Here is a 14,901-nt window from a genome sequence, read left to right on the forward strand (position 1 = left end):
AAATTATGTGTGCAAAAATATTTGCTAAGTATATGTGCATATAAGCACATGTATTTATACATACATAATGAGCATTCAGTATTATTGCACTATGAATCTGAATTTCCTTTTAGGTATCAATAATGGTTATAACAAAAAGTATTTTGTTTTACTTAAACTTTCTACCTGAAATTACAGATTCAGCCATGGTGAAACAAGATAAAAAGAAAATCATTTCACATTCTACTTACTAGGACATATTTCAGCCCATAATAAAATTTTTCTAATTTCTATAAATATAAAAATTGAAATAGCTAAATTCAGTGTACATCTTTGGGAGCTTTGTCGTAGCCTTATACCAGAAGAACGTCTTGTGATTTCCTGCCCTGTCCAAATAGTCCTTGATTGTGACCACTGTTCAATGATATCTCTACAGTTTCATAATGACTGACTACTTATGCTTAATTTAATGAAAGTTTCACATTGCTTTGATTCATAAACCATCAAGAGAGGGGCTGGAGAGATAGGACAGCTGGTGGGACACTAGCGTTTTAACACAGCCAATCCACCATTGATCCCCAGCATCCCACCTGGTCCCTAAGTCTGCCAGGAGTGATTCCTGACTGCAGTCAAGAATAATCTAGTTGTGAACCAATGATTTTAAAAAAAAAAAAAAAAAGAAGGAAAAGAAAGAAGAAAACCATCAACACGATTGGAAAACTCAGAGTCAGCAAAAGCAGAATATCCTGCCTGCTTATTTGCCCTATGTGAGCCTTATGTTGATTCTAGACAGCTGAAAAAAATTGCAGTCTTGAAGATAATGAACCAATTCAGTCTATTTAAAATCAACAGATAGGTTTTAGATACTCTTGACAGTATTGGATATCTTTTCTACCTTTACGTGAAAATGGTCAGTACAGTCATTTTCATATTTTTCACTTTATTTTAATTTCCTTCTTACATTTCTAAATAAAGGCATAACCTTGTATAACTCTTCTCCAAAGGATGACAGCTTACAACTATCCTAAAAGCAAACTGTTGCAAAAATTCTTCCTAGTTAATTATCACCCTTTCATATTCTAAATCAACAAGCCTCAATTAGTCACTTAGACAAAGCACCCCATATGCTCGATTTCCTGTCAATCCTTAATTAAAGACTCAGAAGTCCCTAAAAGCAAAAGGTTTTTTTTGCAAAAGAACTGTTATGTAAAGATAAAGGTTTATGTAGGTTTCCTGATGCTCAGCCCTGTGCAACACAGCCTACAAAGCTCATATGACGACAATTAGAGCTTCACCTTTGACTTGGCAGGACATTGTGTTTGATATTCTTGGCTTTTGGGGAACTTACCTTAGCCAGCTGAAAGAAGACAAAGGCTTGGAAGGGGCCTCAGGAATGGGTAAAATGGGATATTGGAAAGTGTCAAGTCCTTAGTGAACCACTGTAGAACTTGAAATGTTAGAGATGGCTTTCTCTTAGATTTGGAGGTATTTGGTTCTTTATTTTAAGAAAACAAAATATGTTAATGCTTTAATGGAATATTATATCTGAAATCTTGGGGGCAGAGAAGTAGTATAAAGATTAAACCTCAGGTCTTCCACCAGCTTTGATTTTCCAGGACCGAATGCTCCCCAGAATCACACCATAGTCTTGTGGAGTTGCAGGGCCTTCACATTGAACTTCTAGCCTAGTACTAAACAAATTTTTTAGGGCCCCTGAGTACCTTTTGGGGGACACCTCACCTCCCTCAAAAATTGAAAAAAGCCTGATATTTTTATCAACAAGAATGAATTTAAGTAGTTTTATTAGATGGGTCCTCAAAGTAATTAACAACTGACATAGGTTTGTTAGAAAGTTATAAATGATTCCGGAAGTTTCTCTATTAGGTCAAATTATGACAATATTTAAATTTAAGTATATTTATTGCAAATTGCTAAATATCCTAGCGCTCTGAGATCCCCACAATACATTGCCCCAACTTTTTCCTCTGTAAGGTTATAGGTTGGATCTTTCTCAATTTAATCTTAAGTATCAATGTGAATACATTGTGTTTTAATTTGTCAAGTACAGTTCTGGTGTAGACCTGGGGTTGCATAATTGATAGTTTCTTTCTCCTTCCCATTTTCATAATCCTCCTAGAATGGAAATTCTAATATAAGATAATTTGATGTAAAAGATACATGCTTCAAGTTATTTTGAATGAGTAATTCAATTAGTAAATTAAAGGTTAATTGCAACACATAAACCAATGGAAGTAAGAGTTTTTCTGGTTACTTAAAACGTTTATCCTATTGTTTTGTAGTGAAAAATATTAACATAGTTAGGAAAACATCTGTAAAAAATGGTTTTACCAAGAAATAGCACAATACAAACAAGCACCCGCCCTCCAAAAATGATAAAAGTAACATGTAATATATCTCTCATTCTCCATAGTATCAAAATTCTTCGTTGTACTATTCTTAGGTCCTATCTTCAAAGATAACCAGAAAGTATCTTCACTTCACTGAGATGCACTGTGGAGATAATTGGAGGAGGAATGGGAAAATGAAACAGGAAATGAATCATTTGGAAAGGGAGTAAAAATGGAGCAGACTTAAAGCAGGTGGAAGTGTTAGAATCAGAGGGAACATGTTTTTGAGCATCATGTAAACCAGGGATCATAATGATTCCCTAATCTGTAACTCAAATTACTCACAAGAAAAATACCAGATGAAAAGAGTTAGTTTTGAAGAAAATGGAACCGAGGTGCCTACCTGAATGACAATTCTTTGACATGTTATAACCTATATGTGATCGATTTACTTATCTGGAGAGAAAGCTGAACTAGAGTTGCAGCACTATGATCATTTATAGCAGGGATGTGAAAATGAGAGGATAGGGAATGTACTGGTGTGGAAGAAGCCCAAGTTTAATTCAGGAAAAGAGGCAGATCTGTGAATCAAGGTCTGGATTACTTGTACCACTGCATGGGCTACCAAGAGCATATTTTAGTCCAGTGTTTGGGAAATTATCAGCTATATTATATTGATCCAATCTGCTAATCTGTTTACATTTTGTATTCTTCCTATAAACCATGAATAACCATATTTACATAATAGTTGAAAAATAAGATAAACTATGTTTTAAAAAATGCCTACTTCATATTTTTGCTCTCGTGGTTGTATGTGTTATTTCATTTATTTCGGGGACAATTGGGTCACATCTAGCAGTTCTCACAATTTACTCTAGACTCTATATTCAGATCACACCTAGAGAAGCTTTAGAAACACAGTCAATTATGTGAAAGTCATGTGACTTAATATCTGTATAATCTCTCTGGCCCTTTATAGGTTATTTAAATCTGACAGCATAATAGTAATAAGATTGATCTCATTACTCCAACCCTCCAATATTTTTTGTTCTGTGTGTTCTTTTTCTTTCTAAGTGACAAGACTAAAACCTAGATATTGTTTTAGCTAGCTTTAATTATTTGCACATCTTATCTCACCACACCCCATATTCCTCTTATAACTGTCCACTTCTTATGAACCAGAGCTGCTACTGCATGGAGGCCATCTCTCCCAGAAATCATTGCAGGCCTCCTTCTAGGGGACTCACTCTCACCTCTCCAGAATACTATCCACAGTAAAGCCAGAATGATGTAAAAGGCAAATCTGATGTCCTTGTTAAAACCTTTCCTTTGCAATAAAAAAGTTTGCATGTATAGGACACAAAATTATGTGGTAAATACGATTTTTACTTCACCTTCTAATCTCATAAATTTTCTTATATATGGATGGACATGGAAACTATTATGCTGGGTGAAATAAGTCAGAAGGGGAAAGACAGACGCAGAATAGTCTCACTCATCTGTGGGATTTAAGAAAAATAAAAGACATCAATCTAATAATACCCAAAGACAATAGACATGAGATCTGGAAGGACCGGCCACAATATGAAGCTTACTGCAAAGAGTGGTGAGTGCAGTTAGAGAAATAACTACACTAACAACTATTATGACAATAGTAGTAGTAGTAGTAGTAGTAGTAGTAGTAGTAGTAGTAGTAGTAGTGAGTGAGTGAGTAGTGAGTGAGAGAAGTAGTATGCTTGTGTCAAATATAGGCAAGGGGGTACAGGGGCATTGGTGGTGGGAGGTTGCACTGGTGAAGGGGGTGTTCTTTTTTAATATAATTTTTATTTTGATCATAGTCACTTACATATTGTTGGCAATAATATTTTAGGTACAAATTAACATAAAATCAGGAGAATTCCCATCACCGAATTGCCCTCCCTCCACCTTCGTTCCCGTCCTACCTCCCATATCCTCCTCCTTCACCCCCGGGGATGCTAGAATACGTAGTCCCCTCTGTGCCTAGCTTACTACATAGAGATCTTAAACCTGTTTGGTCTTGGTACCTCCCTTATTTCCCTCTCTAACTGGAAAGCAGGACTAGATAGTTCAAGTTATGTGGTTTAGCTTGAAGAGAAAATTAATAAACTGGAGTAAAAATCAAATACGCCAAAAATGGACAGAGTCCTTCTAGAGGCTCTCATCATCGGTTTGAAAGACGAAGGGAAAAAAGAAGGTGAAGGGGGTGTTCTTTTTTTATAACTGAAACCCAACTACAAATATATTTGTAATCATGGTGCTTAAATAAAGATATTATTAAAAACCTTACAATTTCTTTTTGAAGACATATCATAATCTTTCTATTTTTATTTAATGTCCAGTTGATATAATAACCCCATATCATAGTTGACATAATAACCCCATATAACATGACTTAGGTACACCTTCTGAAAGCATTCCTGAGATTGCTTGGGCATTCCTTGAAAATTATCTTATTAGCTGATATTGATTATTATCATATATTATTAGTAAATGCCTATTAAATTTGACTTTATCATCTTCAAACTCATTTCCCCTTCATGCATTATCTTAAAAATTATATATATGATACATATATCTTATACATATAATACATATATCTTAAAAATGGGCATTTTTCTTATTCATTAATTATCCCCTATACTTAGCATATACGATAGTACTTTTTTTTTTTTTTTTTTTTTTTTGGTTCCTGGGTCACACACAGCAGTGCTCAGGGGTTACTACTCCTGGCTCTCTGCAATCGCTCCTGGCAAGCTCAGGGGACCACATGGGATGCCAGGATTCGAACCATTGTCCTTATGCATGCAAGGCAAGCGCCCCACCTCCATGCTATCTCTTTGGTCCCATTATAATATATATTAAGTGATTTGAATATATTTATTTTGACAACTAGGACATTTTATCTTCCTGGACAGATAAATAATCCAATATATTGATATTGTATTTAATCATTTTGTGAATTATGTTGCTTGAATCTCTAGCTGCCTTTGAAGTCAGAATTTTAGGTATGTGATTAAGTTAACCCTTTCTTTAGTCAGAGAGAGAGAGATAGTCACAGAATAGTCTCACTCATCTATGGGTTTTAAGAAAAAATAAAGACATTACTGTAAATAAGGCCCAGAGTCAATAGAGTTAAGGGCTAGAAGGGCTGGAAAGACCACAAAGAGTGGTGAATGCTGAACTTTGGCTTCTCTTGAAGTTCCTTTCTCTAAAATTATACAGCCGCACAGAATAATCACTGTCTACCTGTGGCTATTTCAATTTTAGTGAGTTAAAATCAACTAAAAGTAAAAAAATCCAATTCGAATGCTCAATAGTCACATATGAGCAGTTGCTACTACGTTAGAAAGAATTGATCCTGTCATCACAGAAAAGTTTTCTGAGCAGCTCTGTTCCAAAGGATATTCAGGCTGAGTACCCCAGTTGCTCTGTGGTATTAAGGTAGTCCCAAATAACATTTTTAAGCCACACTCAGAGGCGCTAAAGGGTTACTCCTGGCTCTGTGCTCAGAAATAGCTCCTGCTCGAGGACCAAATGGAATGACAGGGATGGAACCCACATCAGTCCTAAGTCAGGCAGGTGCAAGGCAACAGCCCTACCATTGTGCTACTACTCCATTCTTCCCCGCTAAGAACATTTTAATGAAGAATAAAAAACACTTTATAGGGCCCAGAGAGATAGCACAGCGGCATTTGCCTTGCAAGCAGCCCATCCAGGACCAAAGGTGGTTGGTTCGAATCCCAGTGTCCCATATGGTCCCCCGTGCCTGCCAGGAGCTATTTCTGAGCAGACAGCCAGGAGTAACCCCTGAGCACCGCCGGGTGTGGCCCAAAAACCAAAAATAAATAAATAAATAAATAAATAAATAAATAAATAAATAAATAAATAAAAACACTTTATAAATTATAAGAGGACTGTATAGTTCCATCAGTGTAATACTAAAGGAAGGTAGAAATAAGTAAAGAGCGATAGCACAGCAGGAAGCCATTCACCTTGCCTGCGGCTGCCTTGGGTTCTATCACCAGCATTCTATATGGTCCCCCAAGTATTGCCAAGAGTAATATCTGAGTGCAGAGCCAGAGGCAACCTCTGATCATTGTCAGGTGAGGCCCAATTCCTTCCCCCACCCCAAGTAAAGAAATAAGAAGAAATAAATAGAAAATGACAATATGGGGGAAGGGGGGAAGAGGAATAGCTCCTTTTTGCATAAACTTTATATTATAAAAAAGTTTTTTTTAATGATAGAGGGATTGAGAACTTCAAATACAATTTTATTTAAAACATTTGTCACATGGGGTTTGCTCAATATACATAATTCTCCAGGTTTTCTGTTGTTAAACTGGGTTTGAGAAGTTCTAACTAAATCACACAATAACTGTATTTTGACAGTGCGCTGAGACTCATCTCCTTTCCGTAAATCACAGGCTTCAAAAACCACACATTTTGCTCTGAAGACTCAGCACATACTGTGGAAAATTTTGCAAATCTTATTTCCAACTTGTGAATTGCCCTTGTTTTGACCACTTGAACTCACAAGTAGTGTTTATTCTCCCTAACAGCCTCACGTCTGCTTCCTGTACATTAAGAAATCATAGCCTAAAATATGTTATTTTTTGTTCCACAAAGTAAGAGAATAACCACTGTGTGTTTGCACCCAGGTCATTCTGTCCATTGAAGAAGGGTACAGACTTCCAGCTCCTATGGGCTGTCCAGCATCTCTACATCAGCTGATGCTTCATTGCTGGCAGAAGGAGAGAAATCACAGGCCGAAATTTACTGACATTGTCAGCTTCCTTGACAAACTGATCCGCAATCCCAGTGCCCTTCACACCCTGGTGGAGGACATCCTTGTGTAAGACGCATAATCTTGATCACCTCCTGCCCCCATTGACAATCATAATTTCTTTCAGTCTCTAGATAAAACTAACAGGTAGGGGAGAGGAGAAGCTTTGCTATGATACATCTTGTTGTCAACCTTTCAAAATACTGTTTATAAACCATTATTCTATTTATCATTAGAGAAAAGCAATCTATTATTATTTTAAATGGCCTTTTTCTCACGAGTAAATGACTTTCCTTTATCCAATTTTAATCTTTCTGAGTTGCTTTCTTTATGTTTTTCCTGAGTATAAGATGGCATTTACATATGTGACTTTATTTACTGAACCTTTCTTACCTTTTTAAAGGGAAATTTGTGAGTGTGTAGCCCCTTCCATTTTTCTTGTCCATTTTGTTCTGTTCCTTTATTTGAACGGCAAGAAAAACAGGGACCATTTGTGGAAGAGCCAGGAGCAAGGATGTTTCCTGCTGATATGATCATACTCAGCTGATGTTACTTTCCTGCCTAAAATAAAGAAAAAGACAGATGACAAGACAAGAAAATGAAGGCATTCACACACTGTGTTATAAAAATTGCTAGAGTTGAGGATATCTATTTATCTTTCTCTGGAAAGTAATTGAAAGAAGAGAAGGAATAAGAAAATCGCACCATAATCTATTATCTAAAATATCATATTTAGGGCCATAGCAATAGTATTGCAGGTAGGATACTTGCTTTACACACTACAAACCTGGATTTGAATCTTGGCACCTTATATGGTACCCCCAGCCCACCAGGAATGATCCATGAATACAGAGCCAGGAGTAAACCTGGCCTGACTACCAGGTATGCACCCCACACACAAAGAAAAGGAAAAGAAAATATCACATTTAAAATATTATTAAAATTATATTTCCTTGTTTAGGTCAAATTGAACTTAGAAATAATCAAAACCTTTTCAATGTTTATTTTCCTAGCTCATAGCCATCAAGATATATAGGTGTTCAATTTGGGGTCATAGGTTCAAGTCAGGGTAGGTTTTTAGTAGAAAGGAGTTTGAAGAAGTCTCTTCAAGGACTACTTTAAGCAGGTCTCAGTTCATAGCATAGCCTCTAAGAGTTCATCACTAAATCACTAATTGGCAACCTCAGTAAAGTGAAGTCAAGCATGAAATAGCTAGAGATTAAGCTATTACTCCAGTCCCTGTTCCCTAACGCAGTAAAGTAGGGGAGGAGGCAGACAGGGTTAGGTGGAGGAGACACTTTGGTTTTTATCTTATAAGAAAATGGCAGCAATTTGAAGGATAAGGCCTTCTAAACTCTGTGTTTGGACCCAGAGATATTATATTGCTTGGACCTGCTAGCGCCATCTAGTGGTGTCTGAGAAACCTGCAATATAGGGGATTGAATTTGACCTTGTGATCCCTGAGATCTCTCCTGTCCCATGAAAATATAGTCAAAAAAGTGGCATAATCACATTTGCGTTTTTCAAATATCACTCTAGGGATTATTTAGACATGAGAGGGCAAGAAAAGGCACAGCACTGAACACACAGAGACAGTATCACACAGCAATATGAGCTTGAAAAGGATAGGGCCTGACTTGTGAAAATGGGAAATAGCTTGAGGTTAGGAGATAAGAGAATGGATTTCTTTTGAGCCTAGGGAAGACTAATGTGCATTGGCTGTTGAATGAATATGGAGGGAAGAGGAGAGGAAAGACTCAAGCTATTTATCAAAGTTTCTTAGCCAAACTGGTGCTATTATCACTACTAGACTGAAGAAGGTAGGTTTTCCGAATAGAAATGAGAACACTTGAGAATGCTGAGTAAAGATGCCTGTGGGGCATCCAAGTGGAGAGGTTCAATAAGCATTTATATTTATAGGTTGAACCTCAGCTGAAAAGAGCTGGACTAGAGATAGAGATTTGAAGAGCATCAGCATAGAGACTGTGGTTGAAGTTTTAAACATAATTAAGATAACCCATGGAGAATATCTAGAAGGCAAATAAAAGGAAAGAGTCAGCCCTCTAGAATTTCAAGGCTTAGAAAGAAATCTGAAAAGTCTCAAAGGAGAATAAAAAAAAAAAATGAGCCAGACTGCTAATAATAAAAAAGAAGGGAGGGCAAGGAGCAGAGCCACAAATGCCAAAAATAATAGGGGATTTGAAGGACTTTGGATTGAACGACAATACTCCACAGAAATTCAGTAAGATAAAAAGTAAAACCTGGGGCCGGCCAGAGAGATAGCACAGTGAGGACATTTGCCTTGCACACAGCCCACCTAGGTTCAATCCCTGCCATCCCATATTTTCCCCCCAAGTTTGCCAGGAGTAATTTCTGAGTGCAGAGCCAGAAGTAACTCCAGAATACCACCGCAGCGTGTGGCCCAAAAAGCAAACAAAAGTAAAGTCTGTCCTTTAAAAATAAGTGTTAATGGAAGCCTTTGCAGAATTATTTTGCATTTTATTGTTGTTTGTTTTGCCACAATTTGCTACCTGGCTAAAGGCTTACTCCTGACTTTGTTCTGAGGAATTGTTCCTAGCTGGGTTTAAGGGGGCTATATACAGAGCTGGGTATTAAATTGGATTCCATTGCATGCAAAGCAAATGTCTTAACTCCTATAGTGTCTCTCCAGTCCCAATTTATTAGACTTATTTATCCAAAAAGTTGGATAAAACAAGCCAAAAAAATAAATATAAGATCAGAAAGACAAAATCCTTTAATTTTTACTATTTTTGGTTTTTGGGTCACACCTGGCAGCGTTCAGGGATTACTCCTGGCTCTACTTTCAGAAATAGCTCCTGGCCTGCTTGACAACCATATGGGACGCAGGGACTCAAACCACCGTCCTTCTGCATGCTAGGCAAATGCACCCACTTCATGCCATCTCTCTGGCCCAAAATTTCCTTAATTTTTTTAAGAAACCTGTCTGAAGGAAAAGGAGTGTTTCTTGATTTTTGTTTTGCTCTGTTTTGTGTTTTCTTTGGTTTATTTTGAAGGGGGGTTGCTTTGTTTTATTTTTTTTTTGTTTGTTTTTGATTTTGGGTTTTGTTTTCTTTTGTTTTATAAGAGAAGGGCATATTCTAATATTGAGAATAAAGAGGATAAAGGGATCAGGAAGTGAGCTTCCATTAATAGATGAAAATATTAGCATATATAAGCCTAAATCATTTTGTTTGTACCTCTTATTGTGCTACAGGGTGAGTGGACTCCATAGCCAGTGTCCATCAACAGAGCTCTCTAATTGCTCCATGGCTATAGAAGCAGGCAGGTAAGAAGCTTCTTTTACTTTGAAAGAAAAAGATAATACTGTGTCTTCCTGGATTTTTTATGTGTTTGTTTTTAAATTTACTAATGCATTTTATATTTAGGAAATAATGTTGAATTAGATATAGGGACCCAGATTAGACCCCTGGTGCTACATATGGCCCCCCAAGGCTCTACCAGAAGTGATCTGAGTATGGAATCAGGGGTAAATCCTAAACAAAAACAAACAAAAATCTGTCCTTTTATCAGTGTTATATAAAATAATACAGTTCAACTGTCAAAGGGATTCAGAGGTAAAGTCAGTTTCAGGAGTCATGTCATGCAGAAGGCTGCAGTGGGGTGTGTAAGATTCCACTGGACAACCCAGCATATAGCAGACTCCAAGATGGCCCTACCAAACTTGGGTAAGAGTTTGGTGCTTTATATAAAAGTTGACAGTTGGTTTCAATTCAACAGTCTAATCTCTGGGAGGCCAAATGGAAGATTTTGTGTCTGATGTGCTATCCTTGTTTCTGACAGATACATATGTGCTACCACTTTGGGACTTAATACACTTTCTTTTTTGAGAAACAAAAGGAGTCAGAGTTCTAAAGGTGTCATGCCTCAACCTTTATGGGCATTATTACTTTTTATAGAAGTCTGAATGTGCTCCCCTTTAGTTCTATTCACCCTTCAATGCCATCTACCCATTATCTACCTGAGTCCAGAGAACAGAAGCTAATGAGAGAAAAGAAGAGTGAAGCATTAAATTCCAATATTAGTCAAAAATGACCTAGCTTACTCTATGCTTATAAAATTATTAGTCTCTCTATCCCCCTAGTCCCAGTTGTCTGCCTCAGTGTGATGTCAGATTAAGGAAAGATGACAGTGTCAAATTTTAATCTTCCTCCTATGTCTCTCTCAAACAGGGTTTAATGTATATAATCCTCAGCAGCTCTAATGAAATCTTCACCACTCTCCCTTCCCCCAGGCTCCCCAAACCCTCAAGATTAACTTACACTTCTGTACTGCCACAACTCTCTTGATTATTAGGTTCTCATAGTTTTCTATTCAACTCTAATTTCTCTTCTTGAGAATTCACGTGTAAAGTTTCTATCCATTCTCTTGACAGACTGGTACAAGGTGAAGAAATTAAGACTGAGGAAGGCTATGAGCCCATAGCTTAAATTTTTGTATTAGCATATTAAATTTTTCATGTAACTTTTATCTCTGATCATTTCTTTTGAAAGACAAAACACCAAATAGAAAAAATACATATTGGTTAGGGCTTTATTATTTGAAACCTCTGTTTCTGATATTCTTATGCCAAACACAATCCCATGGTATTGTGTTTTCACAGTATACAATGTATACACAATACTGTGAATTCAGAGAGCTGTGAATATACTACATAGCTAGATATAGAGTTGGAAGTTGTGATTTTAAGTATCACCTTAAAGTTCATTAATTTACAAGTATGCACATAAGTGTCTTATTAATATAGATTAATAATTCTTCCATACATTTGAATTTCAATTTCCCAATACTTTTATCCAGCCATGGCTACAGTCTTTTAATTACCTCTCAAAAAATTAGTTATAGCTATTACATAGACCTTTGGAAAAGAGCCATCTTGAAGCCAAGACTGAATAGAAAACACACCTAGTCAAGCCTTTTGAAACACTTCTTTCTTCTTCTACCCTAACCCTCAAAATTAGTATTATTTCTACTCTCAACCCAAGTGAATTACATTCACAGAATCCAGTATAACATATGGAACCTACAGTTTAATAATGTAAAATAAGGGGCCGGAGAGATAGCACAGTGGTATTTGCCTTGCAAGCAGCCAATCCAGGACCTAAGGTGGTTGGTTCGAATTCTGGCATCCCATATGGTGCCCAGTTCCTGCCAGGAACTATTTCTGAGCAAATAGCCAGGAATAACCCCTGAGCATTGCCAGGTGTGACCCAAAAAACAAATAAAATAATAATAATAATAATAATGTAAAATAAATCAATAACTACAATGGGGTTCCTTCACTTTGATATAGCTCCTCTTCTTATTTATATTTTCCTACCATTCTCCAACATCTTCCATCTGTACCCCTGATTTCACATACTAAACATGTTAGACTGATGCCAGTAGGTGAAGGCCTTTTTTGTTTCAAACTCCATGCACTGCTCTCTAAGATTTCTGAGTACTTAGATGACAATACCATGCTAGAAACAGGATCCAGGGCTTACACATACAAAGCAAGTTCTAATCTTAGACTATATCTGGGCCACATCACCAGCACTCCCTACCCTCCTAGCGAATGCCTTTTATGAACAATACTGTAATGTGAAGGGAAACAGTTTCTGCTTATTCTTATTGTATATCCTCAGTGTGTCTCAAAGAATTTATAAATTCTTGCCTCCTTGATCATCAGCTAATATTTCATATGTGGATGGACAGTGGGTGACCAGATATAGTCACGTCACAGAAATCTTAATTTACCCAGATCAAGATTCTTAAAAATATTCTTACTACCTATTGTGTCATACTAGGGATCTTATAATCCTTTAGTTCTTTGAATCTGGAACCATCACAGTCCTTAGTATGTGTAAATTTATTGTTGCACTGTTAAACACTTGTTTTTCAATAAAGTGAATTATGAAGAAAAAAAGATCAAACCATTATCATGATTAAGAACCTCTATATTAGAAAACTGCGACTAAATATTATTAGGACGAAATGTACAAGCTCTCTCTTTCTGTTAATAAATCACCTATTGTTGTGTATGTAAATATTTTGGGGGATTATTTGTTACTCACCCTAAACTGATTGGTGATTGTGCCCTACCCTAGGGTGTGACCTGGCATTCTGCCCCCACCCTAGGGTAGGACCTGATTCTGCTTCCACCATTGGTTGGTATCTGATCCCACCATTGGGTGGTACCTGACTCTGGGGTATAAAAACAAGGGTCTGTGGAAGGCTGGGGCTTTTTGGCTGGAACTGAAGCTGAGTCTTGGGACTTCAGTTCTGTCCACCAAATAAAGTGAATATTTCCACGAGCCTGACTGTCTGCGAGCTGTTTACCCGCCGTTTCACCTCAGAACCGTGGGCTAGACAGGGTGGCAGACGCGTGCTCCGAGTGAGAAGAAAAAGGCCTCATCCTCCATCCCACCATCAATCAACCTCTTCAGGGGCTGACTTGCTACAACCTATGATGCTTTTTTTCTGATAGTAGTAACTTAATAATCTTATATAATTTTCCCACTTATTTCAAAAGTATTTTGCTCAGTACTGCTAAAGCATACATAAGAATAATTTTCTAAGTTGTTTATTCTGTATACCAACTCTTAAAAATTGTGTTTGCTTGATTTTTGTTATTAGCACTTTTAATGATGTTTTAAGAGACAGCGAAATAACTGTTGGGTCAAAAAGTATTACAGTTGAGTTATGACCAAAGTTTTGTGGAAGAAAATAAATTAAAATTTAATCAAGGACTGTGAACCTTCTACTCATCAGAAAACTGAGTTTAATTCACAGAAACTAATTATACAGGATAATGATAGTACTAATATTAATAATGATACTTAAAATAGTTCTAATATTTTATCAACAGTAATTTTACTAACATCTGTTGACAGCCTACTACGTGCTAGTCATAATATTATGTACTATTTTCTGTTACGTGATTTAACCTCACAGTATTACTGTCTTCGTCACTCAAATATACAATGAAGAATTCAAACAGCTATCTTTCCCAAACATGCACAGTAAGTAATCAGTAGATGCAGTATTTGAGTAAGATCCACCAATTCTAAAAGCCCTATCTATTGTTTCTACAAAACAACATAGAAACAAGTGGCAAGATATTTCCCAATATAGCATTATTTCAAAAATTTGGATATAGGGTAAAAAGATACATGTTCATATATCTTTACTTTAGGTTAATTTTCTTTCATGTATAGAGTATATTAAAATACCTAAATAAATTTTTAGTTGGTACAGGTAGTTTTTGTAATGTTCCTCTACGGAAATCTGATGACATTGAACATATGCTCACATCCAAGGAATAAATAGCTAATACATAGTGCTTGTCCCTTCCTCCAATATTTCTCTACGATTTTCAGGCACTCAAGAATATTACCTGGAAAAAGAAAGTGGTGGCAACAACAAAATATAAAAATGAGAAACATGATAACACCAGTTTCAAAATTACATCTTCAACACTTTTGTAGATTAAAATTTTCCAGTGTTGGGGCCGGGCGGTGGCGCTGGAGGTAAGGTGCCTGCCTTGCCTGTGCTAGCCTAGGACGGACCGCGGTTCGATCCCCTGGTGTCCCATATGGTCCCCCAAGAAGCCAGGAGCAACTTCTGAGCGCATAGCCAGGAGTAACCCCTGAGCGCCACAGGGTGTGGCCCAAAAACAAAAAAACAAAAAAAAAATTTTCCAGTGTTGGCAAATGTGTACTTTGCTTATTTTTATTGCTATGGCAGATC

The 14,901-nt window shown here is 36.8% G+C and overlaps 1 protein-coding gene across 1 annotated transcript in view; it reads left to right on the forward strand.

Moving 5' to 3' along the window:
• Window positions 1–14,901, forward strand: part of EPHA6 (EPH receptor A6) — a 973,333-nt gene that overhangs the window by 946,034 nt on the left and 12,398 nt on the right. The window contains exons 16-17 of the mRNA XM_049785675.1: window positions 7,007–7,200; window positions 10,367–10,438. Coding sequence (XP_049641632.1) covers window positions 7,007–7,200; window positions 10,367–10,438 — 266 coding nt within the window. The remainder of the gene's footprint in view (window positions 1–7,006; window positions 7,201–10,366; window positions 10,439–14,901) is intronic.

The sequence above is a fragment of the Suncus etruscus genome, chromosome 13, assembly GCF_024139225.1.
Source record: "Suncus etruscus isolate mSunEtr1 chromosome 13, mSunEtr1.pri.cur, whole genome shotgun sequence".
NCBI lineage: Eukaryota > Metazoa > Chordata > Mammalia > Eulipotyphla > Soricidae > Suncus > Suncus etruscus.